At 41.2% G+C, this 23,364-nt stretch overlaps 3 protein-coding genes across 3 annotated transcripts; 1 reads left to right on the top strand and 2 right to left on the bottom strand.

Annotated features, from left to right (window-relative positions):
- Window positions 1-154: 154 nt before the first annotated feature.
- On the top strand, window positions 155-3,710 carry GCK72_016308 (uncharacterized protein; the record flags this gene model as incomplete). Its single annotated transcript, XM_003098841.2, has 5 exons — window positions 155-346; window positions 2,032-2,358; window positions 2,410-2,591; window positions 2,747-3,309; window positions 3,523-3,710. 5 exons carry the CDS (start codon window positions 155-157, stop codon window positions 3,708-3,710), a joined length of 1,452 nt encoding a protein of 483 aa, XP_003098889.2.
- A 387-nt stretch (window positions 3,711-4,097) lies between these two features.
- GCK72_016307 (uncharacterized protein) lies at window positions 4,098-8,347 on the bottom strand (the record flags this gene model as incomplete). The annotated part of the gene is made up of 7 exons (XM_003098822.2): window positions 4,098-4,250; window positions 4,719-4,793; window positions 5,127-5,312; window positions 5,884-6,113; window positions 7,057-7,312; window positions 7,489-7,605; window positions 8,195-8,347. 7 exons carry the CDS (start codon window positions 8,345-8,347, stop codon window positions 4,098-4,100), a joined length of 1,170 nt encoding a protein of 389 aa, XP_003098870.2.
- Window positions 8,348-8,825: 478 nt separating this feature from the next.
- On the bottom strand, window positions 8,826-12,834 carry GCK72_016306 (uncharacterized protein; the record flags this gene model as incomplete). The annotated part of the gene is made up of 4 exons (XM_003098857.2): window positions 8,826-9,065; window positions 11,232-11,525; window positions 12,034-12,654; window positions 12,730-12,834. 4 exons carry the CDS (start codon window positions 12,832-12,834, stop codon window positions 8,826-8,828), a joined length of 1,260 nt encoding a protein of 419 aa, XP_003098905.2.
- Between the last annotated feature and the right edge of the window lie 10,530 nt (window positions 12,835-23,364).

Genomic DNA, 23,364 nt, shown 5'->3' with positions numbered 1-23,364 from the left:
CCATTTTAATGCCAATTCAAATAAATCGCCATATTTTTTCTGTAATTTAATTGTAAATAATCAATTTTTCTATTTCTGATTCCCAAATTTCACCAAATTTATCTACGATTGAATTAATATTTATTTTTATTCAACTTTCACCCTGAAATTTCAGATGAAAATCACAGATATTCTACGGCAACGTGTACGAGTACGATTCGCGCCGTCTCCAACAGGACATTTGCATATCGGCGGCTTGAGAACCGCGTTTTTTAATTATTTATTCGCAAAAAAGCATGGCGGCGACTTTATTCTTCGAATTGAGGACACAGATAGAGCACGATTTGTGGAAGATGCTCAGGATAAGGTTGGTTTTGTAATTGTTAAGGCTAAAATTGTTTTGCTGAGGCTAACTGCGATTTTGCTGAGGCTAACTGTGTTTTTGCTGAGGCTAACTGTGGTGTTGCTGAGGCTAACTAAGGTTTTGCTGAGGCTAAGCGATTTTGCTGAGGCTAACTGTGTTTTTGCTGAGGATAACTGTGTTTTTGCTGAGGCTAACTGTGATTTTGCTGAGGTTAACTAAGGTTTTGCTGAAGCTAAGCGATTTTGCTGAGGCTAACTGAGATTTTGTTGAGGTTAACTGTGATTTTGATGAGGCTAACTGTGTTTTTGCTGAGGCTAACTGTGTTTTTGCTGAGGCTAACTGCGGCTTTGCTGAGGCTAACTGAGATTTTGCTGAGGCTAACTGTGTTTTTGCTGAGGTTAACTAAGGTTTTGCTGAGGCTATTTAGCTGCGATTTTGCTGAGGTTAACCGCGATTTTGCTGACAAGGGAATGACCCTGAGTGTCCCCCGAGTTTCTCAACGATCTTCTCACCAAAGATAGGTCTCACCGAGACTAGAACAACACTATATGTTTTAGGTGCAACAAACTCGTTTCCAGCGAATGGCAAACATTTTTCATTTTTTTCAAAATTTTTTGGTCGAGTCACTTTGAGAAACTGTAACTTTGTTCATTTTGAAGTTTTTCATAAAATTCAAAGTGTTATAAAAAGCTGAAGGTGTCAGCTACAAAAAAACCAACAGGAGCGTTTTACCGAAACTGAAACCTGGAAAGATACAAATCAAAACATAAAAATTGACAGTACTCATGAAATCTGAAAGTGGCCATTTTCGAAAAAAAGGTCTCGGGGGACCATGTCCATTCGATTCCCCGTGTTGAGTGAGGTACACATACATGTACAAATATATGGCTCACCTTTCATTTTGGAGACTTATTTTCAATTTTTCAAGTTTTTAAGTAATTTCCATGTATCCCTATACACGAATATCGTAAAAAAATTAATGGTTGAATTCGTTTTATCTGCGATCATAGAGTTATTAGAACATGATATTGGTTCTCAAAAACCGCGTTTTAGCATGTTTCAACAACATTCCGCCATGAACTGTGTTTTTGCGTTTTTAGTTGAAAACTCGAACGTACAGGGATACGTAGAAATCGACTTGAAAGTTGAAAAATTGAAAATAAGTCTCCAAAATGAAAGGTGAGCCATATATTTGTACATGTATGTGTACCTCACTCAACACGGGGAATCGAATGGACATGGTCCCCCGAGACCTTTTTTTCGAAAATGGCCACTTTCAGATTTCATGAGTACTGTCAATTTTTATGTTTTGATTTGTATCTTTCCAGGTTTCAGTTTCGGTAAAACGTTCCTGTTGGCTTTTTTGTAGCTGACACCTTCAGCTTTTTATAACACTTTGAATTTTATGAAAAACTTCAAAATGAACAAAGTTACAGTTTCTCAAAGTGACTCGACCAAAAAATTTTGAAAAAAATGAAAAATGTTTGCCATTCGCTGGAAACGAGTTTGTTGCACCTAAAACATATAGTGTTGTTCTAGTCTCGGTGAGACCTATCTTTGGTGAGAAGATCGTTGAGAAACTCGGGGGACACTCAGGGTCATTCCCTTGTGAGGTTAACTGAGATTTTGCTGAGGCTGACTGCGATTTTGCTGAGCTGCTTTTCTCACTAAAATTTCCTTTTTTTCAGATCTACGAAGCGCTCCACTTCTATAACCTGAATCCCGATGAGGGACCACGCGAAGGCGGTCAATACGGACCATACGAACAATCGAAACGTCTCGATCTCTATCAAGAGGCCGCCCATCAACTCGTCGATTATGGTCACGCTTACAGATGTTTCTGTCCGGAACATCGACTAGATTTATTGCGAAAAACTGCAGAAAAACGTGGAGAAATCCCGAAATATGATAGAAAATGTGCGAATTTAACGGTAGAAAACGCGAAAAAAATGGCCGAAAATGGAGAGAAATTTGTGATTCGATTCAAGTTGGATAAGCAGAATGTGCAGTTTCAGGTGAGAAAAATTTGAAGAAAAAAAACCAAATTTTTCATTTAAAAGTTACAGGACGAAGTGTTCGGCATCGTCAACCAATGCATAGATGAGAGTGATCCGGTTCTGCTGAAATCCGATGGATTCCCGACGTATCACCTGGCAAATGTGATCGACGACCGAAAAATGGAGATTTCTCATGTGATTCGTGGAATGGAGTGGCTTAGTAGCACGGGAAAACATCAAATTTTATATAAGTGAGTGATGGGGAAAGTTAGCCTCAGCAAAATCGATAGCCTCAATAAATAAAACAGTTAGCCTCAGCAAATTTTCAGTTAGCCTCAGCAAAAAGTTAGCCTTAACAAAAATGAAAATTTTCCAAATTTTCTCAATTTTAATCCATTTTTTCCAGAGCCTTCAACTGGACGCCACCGAAATTCGTCCATCTCTCTCTAATCATGCGATCAGCGACCAAAAAACTATCAAAACGTGACAAAGACGCATTCGTCGCGTACTACTCCGATCAACTCGGCGTTCTACCAGAAGCCGTTCTAAATTTAATGATTCGAAATGGCGCGGGAATTCAAAATTTCGACTCGGAACACTTTTACTCGCTCCGAGAAATGATCGATCAATTCGATTTGAGTCTTTTGGGACGAAGAAATTTATTGTTGGACGCCGACGCGCTGCACAAATATTCGCGGATGGCGTTTCAGACCGCCCGTTTCGACGATGATTTGTATCCGAGGATTCTGGAGATTTTGGAGAAGAAAAATTTTGAAATTCCTGAGAAAGAGCACATTCGAAAAATCGTGGAATTTCTGAAATCCAAAGAAGAGAATTTCGGATTTTTGAGTTCTCTAACCAGCGGTGAATTCAATTGGTTCTTCTCACGTCCTCATTCTTCACAGCTTCTTTGCGAATCTTATCCGGACCAAGATCTTCCAAGGATACTTCAGGCATTGCTGAAATTAGGTTGGTCTCCGCGAAATCCCAGTTAGCCTAAGCAAACCTCGAGTTAGCCTCAACAAAATACGAGTTAGCCTCAGCAAACTTTTTTTCGCAAAAATCGGCGTTTTCTTCAGTTTTCTTTCTAATTTCCACTATCTTTATTTCAAGATTTGCTAAAATTAGGTCAGCAAGCTCCGCCCCCAAAATGTTAAAAAAGAATTTTTGAAAAAATTTCAGAAACTTACAACTCCGAAACTCTCGAACCACTCGCCAAACGACACCAATTGACACTGGCGAAAACGATGGGAATCGTTAGAATCTCATTGATTGGCTCGAAAAAGGGACCGCCCATCTCGGAACTTTTCGAATTTTTTGGAATGGAGGAGTGCAGGAAACGAATAGAAATTATGAGACAATTGCTTTAATTTTTAGTTAGAATTTTTAGTTTTTATGAAATTGGTCTCCTATCTCACTACAAACTACAAAATCGTGGATTTCTGGAAAAAATCAATTTTTATTAACGATTAATTAAGAAAAAGATATATCGATACAAAATAATATGGAAATGACGACAACCTGCACTTCTAAGTGTAAGAAAAATACGATTTTTGAATTAATGCTTCGAAAAAGATGAGATTCTTAAGTTTTTGACTGAAAATCCATGTGGAAGTCAGTAAATTGCAAAAAATACATTATTAGGGGAAGGTCAAAAATGACGGATGACAGAAAAATAAAGCTCACAGATTGGGGAAAACGGATAGGTTGGGAATAACACAGGATATTTGTAAGAAGGAAGATAATTAGATAATTAACTAATTAGAAGAGTCAGATAGTTCTTGATTATCCTTTAGCTGATTGCTGAATTGCTCTAGAATACTGAATGCATTCGATGCATTGACATTTGATGGCATGTTTGGCAGCCCGAGGAGATGACTGAAGACGGCCGCTTGGGATGTGGCGATGGGCTGGAAATGAGAGGGGTCGGTGTGTCTGTATGCCCAGATGTCTTATTTTTTTCAGTTTTTAACGTAAAATATCCGGTTTAAGATTCCCGTCATGTTATCCCACGATTATCTCAAGGACGGGCGGTGCTACCAAAATATTTTCTGCTAATAAAATGTGAAAAAAAAAAACGTTCACCTCAGCAAAATCCCAATTAGCCTCAGTAAATTTTCACTTAGCCTCAGCAAAATCGCAGTTAGCCTCAGCAAAAGTTAGCCTCAGCAAAAGTTAGCCTCAGCAAAAATGTAATTTTTCCACTTTTTCTCCATTTTATTTTTTTTTTGCAGATTATTGTTGTAGTTGACAGATTTTAGATAGATATCGAGGCTATCGAGTTATGGACAGTCAAAACAAATGAAATATCGAATTTTTTGATGTTTTTTCGAAATTTTAGTGTCTGTGTGTCCAGATGTCTCCCCTCTCTAACTCACCATCTCATCCTCCTTGATCTTTCTACGGAAGCGCTGTTGAATGAAGTCCTTCCTCATGTGCACCGGGCGGTGTGTCTGAAAAAAGGAAAGTCTGGCGTACCTTCCCCGCGTTTATTCTTGTTTAGATCCCTCCACTCATTCAACTCGTCGCGCAAAACTCATCATCATCTTCCATTCATCACATTCACTACTACTCAAGACGATACCCAATTTCCATCGATAATTAGTCAAAACGACCTTTCTTCGTTTTTTTTTCGTTGGCTTCCTCCGAAACTAACCTACTGAAGAATTGGGAGGAGGTAATCTTCTAATTATCTCTTTTTGAAATGTGGTTTGAATCGGGTGGTGAGTTTTGAAGGTTATGTGTAGAAAACGCGCCAACGACACCCCAGCAATTTTCTCACTTACCCTATGAAGTCTATAATACAGACCACACGCGTTGCACACAAGTCGTCCTGCCATGTCACGTCTCCAGGCGGTAGTCTTCGTCGTGGAGCAATTGGAGCATCTGGAGACACCGGATGATGAGGATGGGTCGTCATCGGAGGCACCGGATGAGCCGGCCGCATGGACGACGGTGGGAGATGGGGATTTCTGGAAATATCACATTTTTCAAAGCTTGTCTTTCAAACGCTCATAACTCCCAGGTTTTTTATTATAATAAAAAGTTGTCAACTAACAAAATGTGCAGAATTTAATGCAGATTATTTTGTTAATTGATAACTTTTAGATAGAAATTGAGGGTAGAGAGATATGAGAGACACAAAGAAGCTAGACAGTCTAGTTGTCTGCGCTCTCTTTTTTAAACCTCGCGTCTCAACGCGTGTATCTTCCCAGAATTTAGAGCTATTGAGAAGTTACTAACTAAAAAAACGTGCAGAATTTCAAGCTGATAATTTTTGTAGTTGACAACTTTCTGATAGCTCCGCCCACTTTTAAGATAACGAGGTGGAAGAGAGAGACGCAGAAAACAAGTGCGCCTCGAAGTCTGCGTGCTCTTTCTCCCTCTCTCAGTTGTCTTCTTTGGCTTGTAGCTCAAAAATGGGCGGAGCTATCAAAAAGTTGCCAACAACTGAAATGTGTAGAATTTTAAGGCGATCATTTTTGTAGTTGATCACTTTCAGGTATCTCTCAAGATTGGCGAGATATGATACCCCCTACTCACACCATTAAACTGTGCGGTGATCTGATCCAACAACTTCTGCTCCGTCGTCTCCACAGGAAAGCTGTTGTCCACTGGCTCCTGCTTAACTTCCTCCTTGATTTTTACTGTCTCCATCTGTTGAACTTGTTGTGGTGGTGGATGTTGGGGTTGCTGAGTGTGTTGTTGTGATTGGTTAACCAGGTTTAGGAGTTGCATCATATTCATATTTTGAGGGTTCACCATTGGGTCGACTGGAAAGATTCAGAAGTATAGCTTGTGATATATGTTTAAATAGCTCATGTTTTAAGGGATCAGATGATGTTTTCAGATATTCGAAATATCGATTTATCACAGAGTTATGTACAACACGCGACAGCTCAACTATTTCGTTGTTGACCAATTCGCCTAGTCCCCAGACACCCCTTATCAGCTGAGTACAAAAGCTTTAATTATAAATTGTTATTCTCAGAAAAAAGTCACGCGTGCCTAGTACGAAGGTGATAAGAGAAAGGTTTCTAGGGGAATAGACACGTCACTGATCTCATGTCTTATCAGTTGACCTTTTTTGAAAATGTGAGAGGTTCACTGGGAGCAAATAAGATAAAGTTTATTATGATAACCTGGCTTTGAAAGTATATCAGTTGGGTAGATCAATGCTAGAGCTACATTTTTGTAATTGACCACTTTTTGATAGCTATCGAGGTTAGAGAGATATGACTCGAGAGACGCAGAGATTCCTCAAATTTTGACTGGGTATATTTTTGCAGGAATTGAAACTATCAAAAAGGTTTGATCTGTTAAATTGAGTGTTCTATCACTAATAGCCCTAGCCTCAAGGATTTTCCAACATGTTTCAAAATTTTGAAAAATCAATTTCTGACAGAGTTATGAGTCATCAAAGTTGGCCGTCTGAAGGTTAAAAACAGATCTAATCAATGGAGGAAGGAGCGATTTCAAATGGCAATTCTTAAGCTCCAACTTTATTGTTATAAATGAAATGCTATATCAGTAGATACCCCTTGTCTCGAGGAATCCGATACGGGCTTTGGATTTTGAAAAAATTGATTTCTGACAAAGTTATCAGTCATCAAAGTTGGCCGCTTCCACAAACTCCAACTAGTTTGATATCAATTAAATCTTAAGCCCTGATCTCAAAAATTCCGTCACAATTGTTAAATTTCAAGACAAACTCACAAATGAACCCATTAAACTGATTGAATTCTGGAAACGGGGAACTCGCCGAGACCGGAGTGGACACTTGTTGTCTCGCCACCTTCGGAGACCTATTCCCATTCTCATGTTTCATTGGAATGTTCTCGAATAGTCGATTCACTGACTCTTTCGTCGGCTTCCTCTTTCGACACCCGCCGTTTCCTGAGGACGTCGTCAGCACGTGTCCATTGATATGTTTGTCTGGTGACTCTCGACTTCCAGACGGGGAACCGGAGTACTGTAACTGTCAGAAATATATGAGAACTGCTTATTAGCACAGTGGTTACAACAGCGCTCCACCAAAATCCCATTGAAAATGTCTCTTTTTTTCTGAGTCTCTCAATTTCGTTACTCTTTGGTTTCGGTAGAGCGCGGTTGTAAGAAGCGTATCATGCTAATAGAGTTGTGACCTACCTTCTCCTCACTTCCACTCTCTGACATCTGTTCGTGATTCGCCTTCTCTTTCTCTGCTATTATCAGTTCAAGACGTTCGCACACCGCCTCGATCTTGTTCATGATCTTGTTCACGTCCTGAATAAAAAAAATGAAATGGTGGCCTAGAAATCCAAATTGAGTGAAACCTAAGCTATGTTGTATATCACTAGAAAGTTGATTTCCTGAGGAATTTAAAAATCTGTTTAAAATTTGAAAATTTTGATTTTCAATTAAGTTACAACGTGTCAAAAATCAGAAACAACGGCATCTAATAGAGCGTGGCCTAGAATTCGAAATTAAGTGAACCTAGGCCACATTGTATATATATAAAAAAAAATATATATATATCACTAGAATCCTTATTCCCTGGACATTCCAGAAGTTTATTTAGAATTGAAAACTTTTAAATGTCAAGCGAGTTAAAGCCCCTACAAAGTTGCTAACCTGGAAAAATCTCTTCCAATTTCGGTAGCCTAAAACCCCCAAATTAAAACTTAAAAACTAGGCCATGTGCTATATCGTTAGAAAGAGCAACTCTTCAGGATTCCAACAAATCTTTTAGATTTTCAAGAAAACAAATTTCGAGCAAGTTACGCCGCTGTGAAATATGGTGGCCTAGAAAACTCGAGAAAACTGCTCGGCCACCTACACCTACGGAAACGAAAAGTCAGAAAAGGGAGCACACCTGTCGAATCTCTTTGTGCAATTGAGCACATCCAGCGCACGGCTCCATCACTGCTACTTGCTCTATCCCATTTGACTCCGCCCCTCTTGGCTCCGCCCCCTCCGCCACCGCCGCCATCAGCTCTGTCCTCTCGTTTGGCTCCTCCGACGTCATCTGTAAATCATGTGACGTGTAATAGAGGAGATTTAGAGAGAGAGAGAGAGAGACGGAGAGAGAGCGAGAGAGTATGGAGAAAAAGAGAGACGCAGAGAATTAAAGAAAAGACGGATAATTAATATAAAAGGAGATACATTTTATCCGTCGAAAAACCAAAAACGAAATAAAAATGGAAATACTGTGGAAGGAAGAGACAAAAATTATGAAATTATGCTGAGATTTTCGGAAAGAGAGAGAAAATGCAAAGTGAGAGAGAATGGAAGAGAAGAACACAACCATGCAAAGGGGGGCGTGGCTGTTCGACGAACAAAAAAAGGGGCGGGGCTTATTATTAAAGCTCACAGACTGAAACACGCGGTGATCAAAACTTAAGGGGGAAGGATATATTATACGAAATATTAAGGAATGGAATAACAGGGACAGAGATATATAAGAGGAATAAATAAAAAAGATGAAAAATTAAAATTAAGAATAATTAGAAGCTCGCACTGCTATTCATCAGCTCGTGTGCCTGCGTAAATTGTGTGATTTGTTCCAGGAAGCTCAGGGCGTTAGAGGCGGACGTCGGTGAGCCGCCCGTCGCCATCGACGGCATCTGGGTGAGCAGTTGGTTGAAGAGGTTCGGATCCGTCAGGTTCGCCAGGTCCTTATCCTTGTTCTTGCGACGATATCGTTGTTGGATGTGGTTTTTGCGCATCTCGATCGGGCGGCGCACCTGGAAATAGAAATTTGTTAGAAGACGTCAACGGTGCCCCAGCCACTCTTCTCTAATTACCCCCGATCTCTCTTTGTCGCCCCCCTATTGTTGTTGTCGCCCCCCTATTGTGTGCAAATTTAGGAAAAGAAGAAGAAGAAGAAGAAGACGTTCCGCCCTTAGAGATGATGTACTACTCTCCACTCCAAGGTTATGAAATTGGGTAAAGAGGTAGATGGGGAGGTAAGGGAGATGATAATTACTAGTGAGGCCCCGAGGGGAGGCCATCTGGTTATGGGGAAAGGGAGATGATTAGAATAGAATAGAATAGGTTACCAATAGAGCTAGGGGCAGGTGGAGATTAGACTCATAGTCACGGATCATAAGGAGAGGCAAGAGATCAGGCTTCCCCGGAGAGCCCCAGCCGTTCCGAGCATAGAGAATCTAGAGGACAACATTTTGGGGTATTTTTGGGGTGTTTCAGAGCTTTTAAGCCTAAATATCTGCTTTTTTGGGGTGTTTCCAGAATTGTAAGCCTAAATGTCTGATAGTGAGCTTACTAAACTTCTAGACCCCCAGGCCAGCCCTGATAAGCCTCGCAGTCTTTTGAGCTCCAAAAACTTTAAAGACGCTGAAAATCATTACCATCATCCCTGGGTGTATTAGATCCTGAGACACTAACCCGTGGCTTGGGAAGGTTCTGAGCCTAACTTGAGCTGTTCACCCTCTAGGCCAGTCTGGAGCGCCCTAGAGCCTAGAGGCTTCCCCTGAGCCTTGGCAACCGAGCAAACTTCTTAGACCCTCCCAGACTTAGATTCTGCTAGACGCTATCAGAACGCCTCTAGGTCCCTGCCCGTTCCACTTCCTCCCAATATCTGCATGGTGGCGGAACCAAGAAAAGGCATCATCTCTCTCTCTCTCCCTCAATGATGATGATGATGACAGGGACGAAGACGGTAGATTGTTTGGGGCTGCTGCTGCACTAGTTTCATTCCTAATTGTCGGTGAGTAGAGAGTGATGAACACAATAAGACGCCGTGGCGAAGAAACGAAAAGAAAAGAATAGGCGAGTTACAGGTAATCATTGACTCGTCTCCGTGCGCGCACGGGCGGCACGCACCCGATACGCTAATTATCTAGGCGGTAGAATAGAGAGAACACATAATGGGGTGGAGAAGAAGATGAAGAAGAAGTGATGATTGAAGAAAGATGGGGTGGAGAGGAAATTGGAATATGTATGGAAGAAGAAGGGGGAAGATACTGTATCGGTGATGATGATGATGATGTGGGTGAAATTGAATTTGAATTGGGTGAAGGAAATGGGAAATGGAAAATGGGAGTACTGTAGGATTTGACCTATGGAAGGAAGTAGCGCAAGAAGGGGGACTAAACATGGCTTAAAGTACTGATAAAGTAGAAAAAGGCAATCATGTCAAGACGGCCAAGGACCTGTAGGGTTAAGCTTAAGCCCCAGGGATGTGCGGAACAGAAACAGGGAATTCCGAAATTTCTGGAATTTTTAGCTCCGCACATCCCTGTTTGGCCCTAATCATATCGGATTCAGGGGAAATATCCCTAGTTTTGTAGTGTGGTCTAGATAGGATCAACCTAAAATTCCGGTAGGTTCCAGAATCCTTGTCCTATCACTAGCGGGGGACCCGCTGCTTCTTGTCCGATTTTGGAGCTGTCTGACTCTACAACAGCTCAGCCTCCCGTTGAACGGTACGACTTAGGTTTACGCAGTGATCCCTGGTGGCCGCGGTCCAATAATCCTATCCGATATCGTTTCAGAGTTGCTCAGGCTTGTTGAGACGATCTAGTTGCGCTCTTTGGTCAGACCGTCAAATTTCAGTCTGCCCCCGTTTCTAATCACCCCCAAGGCAATTTTGCAATTCTCCTCAAGCCCCCGGCCTAATCCGCTTAAACCTCACTTGACCTACATCATCACCATCATCATCAACATCCATTTTGGATCAATATCAGTCTTACACATAAAAAGTAAGACTCCTTCTTCTCAACACTTAATCTCATATTTCAATCTCTGCCTCTTCTCATTTTGCCGCTATCTTAACTAGGTTGTTTCCCCACTCCGTGTCCCCTCCATTCGCATCAGATAACAAACACAACACACTCACTCTCTTTCCCATTAGAAGAAGCTTCTAGAAAAAATATCTACTGCCTGCTTACCTTATGCAATCGATAGTACAATCCACACGGATTACACACGAGACGTCCTTCCGAGTCGCGACGCCACGCCGTCGTCTTATCAGTCTGGCAGTTGGAGCAGCGAGCGGTGTTCGGGTCGTTAGCGGAGCTCATCGGCTCATCCGACGAGTCTTGACTTCTTGACGGGGTGGCGATGGCTTCGAGTTTTATCGTGCGGTTCTCTGAGTCAGTGGAGGCTGCAGCGGTGGCGGTGATGGTTCCAGATTGGGTAGGGGTGGAGGTCGAGGTAGTGTTGTTGGATGGCGATTCAGATTTCTGGAAAAATAATGAAAATTAGGGTGTAATGGATCTGAACAACCAATAGGATCCCTAAGATCCAGGATCGAGCTACAGTAAGACACTAGGATCCGCAAGATCCAGGATCCAGGATCAAATCGTTTCCTTGGAGAAATAGCCAGGGTTCTAAGAAATCTAAACAGCTAGGCAGTACGTTAAGCAGACTAGAATACCTCAAGCAGCTTGAGGTATAGAAATTGAGAGCGTAAAACCCTAAAAACCCAAAAAACTGAAAACCTAAAAACCGACCCTTTCGCCCTTTGACCCTTAGATTCAGGCTCCCAGGCTCTTAAGGAGCTCCAAGACCTTCTAGACCTTCCCCAGGCTCCCCAGATGTCTAGACACCCCTAGACCTCCCACAGTGATGCGATAACATGTCCTATTTTCAAAAAAATGATCAAAAAAAGAACACCGCGGCACCCCGTTCTACAAGTGAAAGTCCAGTGTGATAAATGGGTTCTTTGTTCCCCGGTTTCCCTCTACTCACCCCTCTTCCACCAACGGTCGTGAACTGTGCAGTAAGTGCATCCAGAATCGATTGTGTCTGCTGGGCGCCCAACATATCCGCCTCTTCTGGCTCCGTCTTAACACTACTCATCGTCTCCTCTGACGACGACGTCTCCATTTTCACCTGTTTCGCCTCCGGTGGTGTCATCGATCTCTGTTCAGTAGCAGTGGTATTGGCGGTAGGTGGCTGGGGTGCTGTCGGCGCGGCGTCCTGTTGCTGCTGAACCAGGGACAACAACTGCATCATACCGTTCGGGTTGGAGGCCATCGTGATCGGATCAAACATGAAACCATTCACAAAATTTGAAAAATCTGGAAGCGGCGAGGCGGCTGTCGGCGGGGTACGCTCCTTTGGTTTCCGCTTCCGGGCACCCGACACAGATGGTGTGCCAGCACCATTCACGAGTACAGGCTTCTGCTCCTTGATCTCAAGTTTTGGCGATGATGCTGCAGGTGTCGGCGTCACTTTTCCAGATGAGACGGCGGTGGAGGATGATGACGTGGCTGCACCGGCGGCACCTTTGAGAATCGCGTTCTCTTTCAGAATCTCATCGAGTCGGTATTGCAGTTGGTCCATTCGTTGCATTATCAGGTTCATTGACTGAAAATGAAATGGGAGAATAAAAAAAATTTCAGTCAAATTTTTTTTTCAAATTATTATCAAAAAAAAACTCACATTAGCCACATCCGACTGCAACTGCTTGCACCCGCTACAACTGTACTCCTGTACCTGCTTTGGCTCCTCTTTTGACGTTTCGTCCGTCATGATGCTGATCGACATATGCTGAAAATTATAGTGAAATTCAGATAAGACGGATTTTCAAAGAGAGAAAAAAGGTGATAAGACGAGGTAGATTAAACATTATCGATTATGCCTAGTGATGGGAAAGTGCTTCTGGGAAGATGACCCTAACCCCTCTCTCACTACATTACCCATCAGAGTAAATAAAAGAGAACACCGCGCGCGCGAACACTAAGAAGACGCCATCAGAAGATGGGAGGCGGGGTTTTCCTCTGAGGGAAGCTCCGCCCACTTCTTCCCTTAGACCTGCGTAAGGGTTGTCATGGATAAGATTAGGAGGGAATAATTGATGAGGAGTTGCGGATCACACTTGCTAGATAACCATATGGTATAGTTACGGGGGAATCGATAAGAGGTAAGGGGGGGGGGGGGAGTAGGGAAATCGATTTATATGATAAAGGGATAAGAGTTTTGATAAGATCGAAAATTAGAAACGGCTGATAATGTCAGAAAACAAAAACTGCGATTTTGAAGATGTGTTATGGTTAAAGTGAAAAGTGACAGAACAACGACCAGGGTTCTAGTCCGGTCTCCGGCTCAAACTTTTTTTGATATGGGGATTCTGGACATGAGGAATTGTCCTATAAATAATATAAATTGAGAAAATCCAAAATTTCAGGCTGGAAACGGCGATTATGGTGGAGTGGAGTGCAAGGCGGAGTGGTTAAGGGAGTGATTAGAGGAAACAGGGCCGTTTTTTTTCGTTTCTTTGAAAATGGAGGATCCTAATCATCAGAAACAATCTAAAATCACATAAAAACGTAGAAAATCTCATTTTCAGAGCAAAAACTGAAATTTCGAGATTGGCTCAAACTTTTTACGAATCCTTAAATCATTGAATTTTAACTATTTTAGACCCTCCAAAAATCAATGAATAATCACCTAGAGACCTTAGTAGAGTAAATGTGGTGTACGACAGGAGACATAAGGTAGTAAGGTAAGAGGGATGACTAACGTTGTCAATGAGGTAGAATGCGAGTGGTGGAGAGAGCTAACAGTAATTTGTGAACGAGAGAGAGAGAGAAAGAGTGATGTGACCATCTGTCCCGCCTGCTCAATTATCCATGACACTGACAACGACGACGACAGGGAAGGGGTGCGTGTAGCCCGCCAAAATCTGGGAGAAGGTATAAGGGCAGGTGCACACAGAAGAGATTGGAAATATGTAAATAGGCGGTCATATAGTTTTGGTAAATAAAAGTGATAAGGGACAATCTTCAGCTGAAATTCTCGAATTTCAACCGAAACTCTCATTTTTTGTACTCGAAATCTCAATTTTTTGCTAGAATTTTTGTATTTCAGCTATAAACCTCATTTCAAAGTAAAAAATCCCAAAATTAAAGCAGAAATGAAGTTTTGAGGTGAAATCCGAAATCTCCAGTAGGAAATTGAGTTTTTTCGGCCAAAAACGAGAATCTGGGCTGTGGCGGCTAATGGATAAAATGTACGCTTCTAGCTCAGATTTGAGGATTTTTAATCTTTTTTTTTGGAATTCTTAGAAATGAGTCTTTGAGCCCAGAAACGGCGATTTGGAGCCCACAGAAGACTGGTCGGGCGGTGATAAGCTTAGAGGACCACCTGGGAGTATATATTTTGTTAAACCCACTATTTAGGACACCTCTAAGCCTATGGCCATCTCTTTCTCCAAACCAGGGAGGTGATTCGATAGAAAAGTGATGAGGCTGATGACTGTGAACAAAGGAATGTAAATGTGTTTAGAAGAGGGAAACGAAGAAGATGGAAACAACAGATAGTGATCTGCTTTGCCTCTCCACACCATCTTATCGATTCGGTGCCGGGGTCCCCTTCGTCTTCTGATCAGAGGAGCTGATTGCGATCTTTAAACGATCGTCGACGTCGTTGTCGCTGTCGATTGTCTATTCCCTTCCCATATTTTCCTCCATTTCTAACACGCGTGTTAACACCGAATCAGTTGCGCACGATCGGGGCGGGCGCCCTCTCTCTCTCTAGTAAGATTGAAATCTTCTTATACGAGGAGGAATACAACACAAAAAGCGAATATCGTCGGAGAGGAGAGACAAAGATTATCGATGATTATCTGTATGTATGTGTGTAAATGAGGCCGAAAGACAAGAACCCGGATAAGGATAACGCCAAAATGTTTGGAATTTCTATGGCTAGGGTGTGTGTAAAATTCCAAAACTAGAGCAATTTTAGCATTTTAACGAAATCTGAACCGAATTCAGGTCGAAATCAATCAGTGACTTAGGCTTAGATGATCAGATGGGTCCAAACTTTAGAATTAGACTTAAAGAGTAATTAAAACGTTAAATTAGGCTTAGGCTTAAGATCTTCACGTAAAATCTGGTTAGGCTTAGGCTTAACAAACTTAAAATACTAGATTTAGGTTTTAAAAATCTGGGAATTTAAATCAAATTATAGGGATTTCAGGTAAATTTCAGTCGAAAATCGTTTTAAGGTTGAATCTTAGACTTATGCTTAAGGTTCTAAAATAGAATTAGGCTTAGCTGATAGGCAACTTGAATAAAATCTAAAATTTCAGAATTGAGACTTAAAGAAAAGGTATTAAATCAAAAAAATCTTGAAATTTACCTAATTACAAACAAGATAGACCATCGTATATCAAAAAGAGGTTTTATCACTTGAGCATTACATAGCAATTACACCATAAAATCTGAGGACATATGAGGTACAATTTCGCGCAAGGAATTTTATGATGGGGGGCTCTATAATCAGGAGGAGGGATTTTATGGCCGTTTTAGGACCATCTACATATCAAATTTCATATACATATAGTGAATAGAGAATCTCAGAAGATACCAACTTCCCGCTAACTCTAAACATACTCAAGATAATAAGAAAAAGGTGACAAAGAGGGGGACCACTGACCACTGCACCCGCTCGGAACAATAGATCAGTATGGCCTCCGACCTAAGCATGCGCGGGGAAATAGTGAGAACTAAGCGGAGAGAGGGGCGGAGGGTGCTGGGCGGAGGCACTCGAAAAGGTATATGGCCGGAAGCCCCGCAAAAACGCTCCGCCCACTTTTCGACTACCTTGGGGAGGTGGGAGCTCAGGAGAGATAATGGACCTTTGTCAAGTGGATAAAGTGGTGTGGGGAGGGGGTAAAGCTGGCGGAGAGGGGGAATGGACCATTGAATATTCTATCAATGAAAGTGTGTTACCAAGGGAACTATTGTGTTCGGTGGTTGGGGGTACGGGAAGAGGAAAATAGAGAGAGAGAGTGAGCGGATGGAAATTATTGTTACCACTAACACTGAACCCAGTGGGGCGCCTTATTAGGGGCTGTTAGGCTTACGAGGCTCCATGAAAAGTCTGATGACGTAAAGGTTGGGAATCGACAAGATACACGGGGGGATCGACAGAAACGAAAAACCGCATAGGCGAAAAAAACGAAGCAGTAAAAAACGGATACGGTACGCGCATTTTCAACAGGTTAAGCTCATTGAAAACGGGTGGAAAAACAGGAAAAAAGAAAAAAGGAGGAAAAACAGAAAATCTCAAAAAATCGATGTGTTGATAATAAACTTGGAGGGTAGATCAGAAAGGAAAATTTTCAATGTTTTCCCGCCAAAAATTTTTATTGTTAAAACCTATTTTTATGTTAAAACCTGGTTTAAAAAGCAATTTTTACTATTTCCGACCTTGAAAAATGGATTTTTATGAAGAAAACCACTGAAAATTTTATGAAAGTTCACTTTTACTGGAAACCACACGAAGAGTAAAAATAGTTGATGTCTTGATGGTTCCTGGTGTTTTTTAGGTTAAAAATTTCAAATTTTAGCTTTAAAAACATTAAAAACTTTAAAAAAATCATTTAAAAATAAGCATGTTTTGTAATTATCTAGTGATATAGTTAAAAGATGCAAATTTATGTAGAAAATGATACTTTTAAGAGCTTAAATTGTGATACTATACTCAAAAATAACAAAAATGGTTAAACGGTAGACCAAATGCTGTTGAAACTGAGAAAATCTTGAAAATTATTTTATAAACGTTTTAAAATCTCTAAAAACGTGATTTTTGATTCAGAAAATCTACATATTCAAAAAATTTGATCTACCCCTAATTTTCACGCCCCAATACAAAGGTAACCTTTTTCTAAGGGATTCCACGTATAAAAAATCTCATTTTCCAACTAAAAACACGTCAAAAATTACTGGAAATGGGGTAGAAGCCCTTAGATGAGAATTTAAAACTCTATTCTCGAAATGATTACGAAATTCAATATTAGAATAAGAAAAATAGTGGAAAATTAATCTAGGAAAGGGGGGCGGACATATATAAATATAGCAAATATTGGATAGCCCCCGGGTTTAGTGGTGAAGAATAAAATGAAAATGATGAAAATGATGGAGCTATATAGAAGGGGGGGGGGGGGGGGGGAGAGGAGAAGAACAAATAAGAAGACGTCGTGTGGACGGGACGTCTTCTGATAGTGATTCAGATAGTGGACGACGGAGACGAAGAGAGAGACGCAGAGATAACAGAGTGTGCTCCAGAGCAGAAGCAGAGAGGAGGGGAAGGGACCACTGAAATAGTATATGCTCTTGTGGAGAGAGCGATGCATATCAGTTGATGAGATGTTGTGTGTCGGAGAGGGGGAGACCACGGAGCACGGAGCACCACGGAGGGATTCAGAAGAGAGAGGGGGAAAAGATAATTATGGTAATTATCTTTCCCTCTCTCTCTCTATTTTATCATCCGGTTTGATCTAGTAGAAAGGGAGCCGACTATTGTTTAGGGAGGTAACCTGAATAGGGGGGTGGAGAGAGAATGAGCAATTGGTAAGAGTAGTGTGGAAGGAGAAGGAAGAGCATATGGAAATGTTAGTGTATCTGCTGGGTACCCGGATAAACAGTCGGGTGCCCGAAGTCACAGTTATACGTATATCAGACAGTCCCGTTAAGTGCATTTCAGAAATATGCGTTTTATAAAGATTGGATTAAATGGAGAAACGAGATATAGAAGTTTCTAGTGAAATCTTTTTTAATATCTGAAAATGATTCGAAAAAAAAAAACAAATTTGGACAAAACCAAAGAGAGATATGAAGTTTTAAGAGAAGCTGTTTGAAAACGTATGGAAAATTCACTGTTTACATGGAAACTAGTCAAATTTATAGTTAGAAGAATACGGTCTTTTCAAAAAATGTAGATTTTACATAATTTGGACAAAAACTGATGAAGTTGAACCGCTTTTCATAAAATCTTCTTTTTTGAGCAAAATATTTAAAAACAGGCTGAATTTTAAAAATCTAGGTTTCAAAGAATTTTTGGCTAGAATTATGTAAGGAAAAGGTATCCTGATCGAAATCCTGATTTCAAAACTATAATTCTCATTAAATTCAGATCGACGCGATGCTCAAATATCTCTTTTTAGCTCGTGATCTACCTAACTGATGACATAAAACAAGAAAATTGAGACAATCCAAGAAATAAGAAATTCGAGTCCCCCCTCCCCCTATCTCCATATCTATTTTAGTACCCTCTCATATATTTTTGTGTTAAAGAGAGGGGGAAGACTGATGTGAATGAATGGAAAAGAAAAACATTCGAATAACATGTCTCCCCCCCCCACATAATTGCCCCTACTCGGAGAGGCATTGTTGTTATCTGAACTACTAAAAAGAGGGAGGAGGACAGAGAGATAGTATATGAAATCAGGATACCTCTTTCCCGGGGCAGAAATGGGGGGAGGGGGGGACTTCTAGAAAATCGGGGTGTGGGACATGTCGCCATGGTGTTCTCCCCGGGACCCCCTTATCCTAGCAACCGTTCATCGCTAAACCATGTAGCTCCGGAGCTCACGTGCTCCTAGAGCACCGGTGAAAATGACAAGAGCGCTCTCTGTTAGGGAGAGGGGGAAGGAGCAAGTGGAAAACGGGAAAAAGGGGGGAAATTTGATATAGGCATGGGAGAAATGACAACAATGCGAGATATGGAATATCGGGGACGGCGCAAAAGGGGGCGGCGCACAAAATGCCCCGTGTGTGAAGAGGGACAGAGAGTGAGATAGTGGAGAGAGAGGGAGAGAGTGTAAGGGATGGAGAGAGAGAAAAGAGAGAGAGATTAGTTGTAGTTAATAATATCAAGTGGTTAGTTTGAGGAGCCTAGAGGAGGTTGGAGCTGGGAGATATGGCTTACCTAATATCTAGTATCAGGTGTAGTCGTCGAGAGTGAAATTCAATCCTGGAGACTTGTAGAGACTTAGTTTGATCTGGAATAAGAATTTGAGGTAATGGGTAAGAGGAACTAGAGGAGGGGTGATTTGGACTTCAGAAACGAGTCAAAAGCGCGCCAGGCACATTAAGAAATGTTAGGATATCGAAGGTACAATTTGCTAAATGCTTCACACAGTAAATAAGTGTCAGATACAGTACCCCTTTGGATCAAAACTACAGTAACCCGGATCCAAAACTTTGATTGTTTAAGAAACATTGATCTTAAAAACGGATTTTGATCCTTGTTATCTAAGATTCTGCCCACTCCCCAGTTATCACACATACAGTATCCCCCTACCCAATCACTACTTGACTCCGCCCATCTTATCATTCTATCACCTCCTCCCTATCTCTCATTCTCTCCCTGTGCCTATCTGCTCTTGTCATTCCCCATTATCTCTCCGCAGCCAATGAGGTGATAGGGGAGGGGACTTATCAGCAAGTGTTATCCCGTTATCCTATCACAAGGCGCGGTTGTGGAATACGGTATGGGAATCGATATCAAAATTTGATAAGGATAGGTTTCAGAGCTCTAGGGTGTCACTGGAGGAAGTTGTTTGGACCAAAATTTCACAGGGAATCCATTAATTTAGGTTTCAAGGCTCTAGCTCGTCACTGAGGAAAGTTATACCCCTTTAAAGCATTTAAAGCATATTTTTATGAGGAATCGAATGGGATAGGTTTTAGGACTCTAGGTTTTCATTGGAGGAAGTTTTCACGTTTTAAAGTACAGCTTAACCAAACCAAAATATTATAAGGTGCTCATGGCTCTAGCTCGTCACTGTGCAAGGTTATACCCTTTTAAAGCATTTAAAGCACATTTTTACGGACACTTATCACCTAATCACTCTCTAATTATCAAAACCTAACAATCTTTCAAGCGGTACAATTTCAAAGAGACACCTCCAGCTGACCCCCTTGGAGGAGGTCTGTTGGCAATTAACATGACCAGAACGAAGATGAATTCAGAAGAAAAGAGGAGGGAAGAGATAAAAGAAAGAAGGTGGGTGAGAGAGAGAGAAGAGAGACCCAGGGTGAAGTATTGGCCATATGGGCCGAGAGGGACACAGCACATAGGGAATGAGAGCATTGGAGAAAACGGAGAGAGGAGAGTGGGGGGAAAACGAAAAGAGGAAGAGATATCAAATCAGTCAGTCGGAAGGGACCCCTCTTTTCCTATTCAAAACATATGGTGAGGAATGAAAATAGAGAATGGAGAGAGAATCGTGGAGTTTGATAAGATTCTGAGGGCTGGGGATCCAAAAATATTGTAATATGGAAAAGTAGTCAAGCTGCAAAGTCTGAAAGTTTCAGGACAGAGTTGAGCGGAATGCGGTTTTTGGAATGGCGGAAGGCGGAAGGCGGAATTCCGCTCAATCCTGTTTCAGGCACACGTGATAATGAAAGCCTTACCAGTAGGTGTACTAAACGACGCTTTATTAATGTTTCTGATTCAGTTTTTGATTTGGAACCGCTAAACCTAGGTTGGAAAGTTGTAGGATAGCTATGAGCCGTGTTATTAGCACGACACGCTTCTTACAACCCGCTCTACCGAAACCGAAGAAAATTGTCACTTTTCAAGGGCAGTTTGGTGGAGAGCAGTTGTAAGAAGCTGGAATTCACCAAATTCGAACTGCTATAATTTAGATAATAGATGTCATCCAGTTTCCTGAGACTGGCTAAAACTTAGAGGCCTAGTGATAAACTAATCAATGGATATCGAAAACATAAGGCTTGAGTTCTAGTTAGACTTAAACCGCCACTACTCTGTTAAAATTGAAAATAGAGCTCTGAAACCTACCCGAATCAGATGTACTTTAAAAAAATTGTAAAAGTCTGTGATCTCAAATCACCCGTAACTCAGGTAGACGGGAATCTAAAGTAATGATACCTAGCTGCTCAAAAAGTTTGTGAAAAAAGAGAGAAAAGAGAAAATCACAATTTTATTGTTTCGAGTCTCCAAAATTTCGCTAAAAGTAAGTTTGAAGCGTGTCTCAATACCAAGATCATAAAAAAACCTTTCTGAAAATTTTCTGAAAACTTTCACTTCTGAGCTGTCAGACTTCAAAATTTGAGCTCCCAGAACTCTCATTTGGAAGCTATGATTCATAATCTCCGCCCCATTAAAACCCAGAATCTCAGTCCCTCCTATCACTATATTAGTGGTCCTTCCCTTCTCTCCTGATTCACACAAAGACTCTCTGCCTGCTTTCGGCGTGGATGGTGTGGAGGGAGACAACAAAGATAATAGGCTTCTGGGTTGTGTGAAAAGATGGGAAGAAAGAAGAGAAGGGGACGGACGGAGGGGTGGGACGGCGGGGGATAAAGAGCCATCACAACAATGCCAATTTTGGGAGAAGAGGAGGATGGTGGTGGTGGTGGGAAAGAGGAGAAGAAGAAGAAGGAATCATTGAATTATCAGAAGAAAATGGAGAGAGATTGAAAATAGGGGATAGGCAAAGAGGGATTCGCTGTTTTGATCGTATAGGGATTTTTCCAAAAAATAAACATAGAAGAATAGAGTTTTGTCTAGAATCGAGGGAAATTAAGGATCTTAGAAAGCCGTACTTACCGTAAAAACTGTATTTGAGGTGCCCCTTTATTTGAATTGCCCCTCTAATAGAGTTGCACTCCGACAGACCCGTTGAACAATAGAGTTGCATGCACCTCAAATACAGTTTTTACGGTAAGAGGAATTTATTATGATAGGTTTCAGAGCTCTAGGACACCCTCGAGCTGATGTTTGATTACGGTCTAAGAAAGCGCTCAGACCAGATCAGCTGACAACTTTGAATCCAAATATCTTTGTGAAGCTCCGTTGCAAAATTGAAAAAGTGATTCAGAATCAGCAAAAAAATTGCAATAAGATGGTATATGTATATTTGAACTATCAACCCTTATTGTCTGCATGAATTCCAATGATTTGCAACGGTTAAATAAAGGCTAGGTGCAGCCTTGGATTAGACTCTATCATTTTCTAGTTCTATTTTTCACAAGGAATCGATTGAGCTAGCTTTCAGAGCTCTAGGACATGTTCCAGATGAGATATGACACTTTTTTTTAATCATGATTAAAACAGCGAAATTTCCTCAGATCAGCGCTAGATAAGGTACGTAAGGAGCCTCACAGGGGAGTTATACAGAGCGCGGTAGCAGGAGTATTTGATTTCAAGAGAACAAAAACTTGAAAGAATACAAAACCCACCAGCATTCTAGCAACCATGTTTTTTGACAACTGCCTAACTTTCCCAAAATGTGGTTTTCTAGGCCATCGATTTGAACCAATAATAACTCGGCTCAAAATCCATATTTTCAGATTCTGAAAACGCGGTTAGATAGCTCAGATCCAGAGCTTTCTAGTCTGGACTAACTTCCTGGATTTCTAGGCCATCAATTAAAATTACCGATAACTTTGTATCTATATTTTTAGATTCTGAAAACTGTGAGAATATATCTTTTTTCTTCTCTCCTTAGTACCCAAGTCCCCCTCTCTTCCACCCCCTATCTACCAAAATCGACACTGTGCAATTTGCATGTCAATCAGTCACCACTTTCTTTCTTCTCTTCCCCCATAGAACCCTTTAATCCACTCCGTCCCGCTCCCTCTATCCTCAAATGGTCATTTTTCAAGGTGCCATCTGCCTCTCTCGCCAAAAAATTGGAGGAGTGATGCAAAGGGGGAGGGGAATGAGTGAACGTTTTCTATCAAAAATCTTTCCTACTAGTCTATTTCAGAGCACTAAATTGATGAATCGGTTTCCCTTCTCTATCTACAGTAGTCCCCATTCGGGCGGCTCCAAGAGCAAGGGGGACCGGAAATTCGAGGAAAGGTTAGTGATGTGTTCACTGATTTGTGTATTTCAAATAAATATATATATATGAAATTGTGTGTGTGCTCACGAAATAAAGTATGCTCCATTGAGCACATCATATATCCGGAGAGGCACCTGTTATGGTGGTGGCAAAGGTGGGGAAATCTTTCACCCGTGTAAATCTTTCACAGATATGACATTTTGAAATTTTAGGTGGTTGTGACGAAATGGGAGCAAAGGGGGGGGGAAGTTCGCTCCATTGATAACTTCTAGGAAATGCTCTCTATAGAAAAAGTAGCTCGTAGAAATGAAAGGGGAGTAAGTGCGCTCAATTGATAACAACAATTCATGGTATTTTAGGAGTTATGAAAATACGCTCTACTGATAAGGCCTGAGTCAAATTTTGGAACAACACGCTCTATTAACAAAATTTTCAAAATCTGACCTTTCCAAAAATTTATCAATAGAGCAGTT

This window comes from Caenorhabditis remanei, chromosome IV (genome assembly GCF_010183535.1).
Source record: "Caenorhabditis remanei strain PX506 chromosome IV, whole genome shotgun sequence".
NCBI classification, from domain to species: Eukaryota; Metazoa; Nematoda; class Chromadorea; order Rhabditida; family Rhabditidae; genus Caenorhabditis; species Caenorhabditis remanei.
The sequence above is the reverse complement of the archived record's forward strand: the minus strand, read 5'-3'. Positions and strand labels throughout refer to the sequence as shown.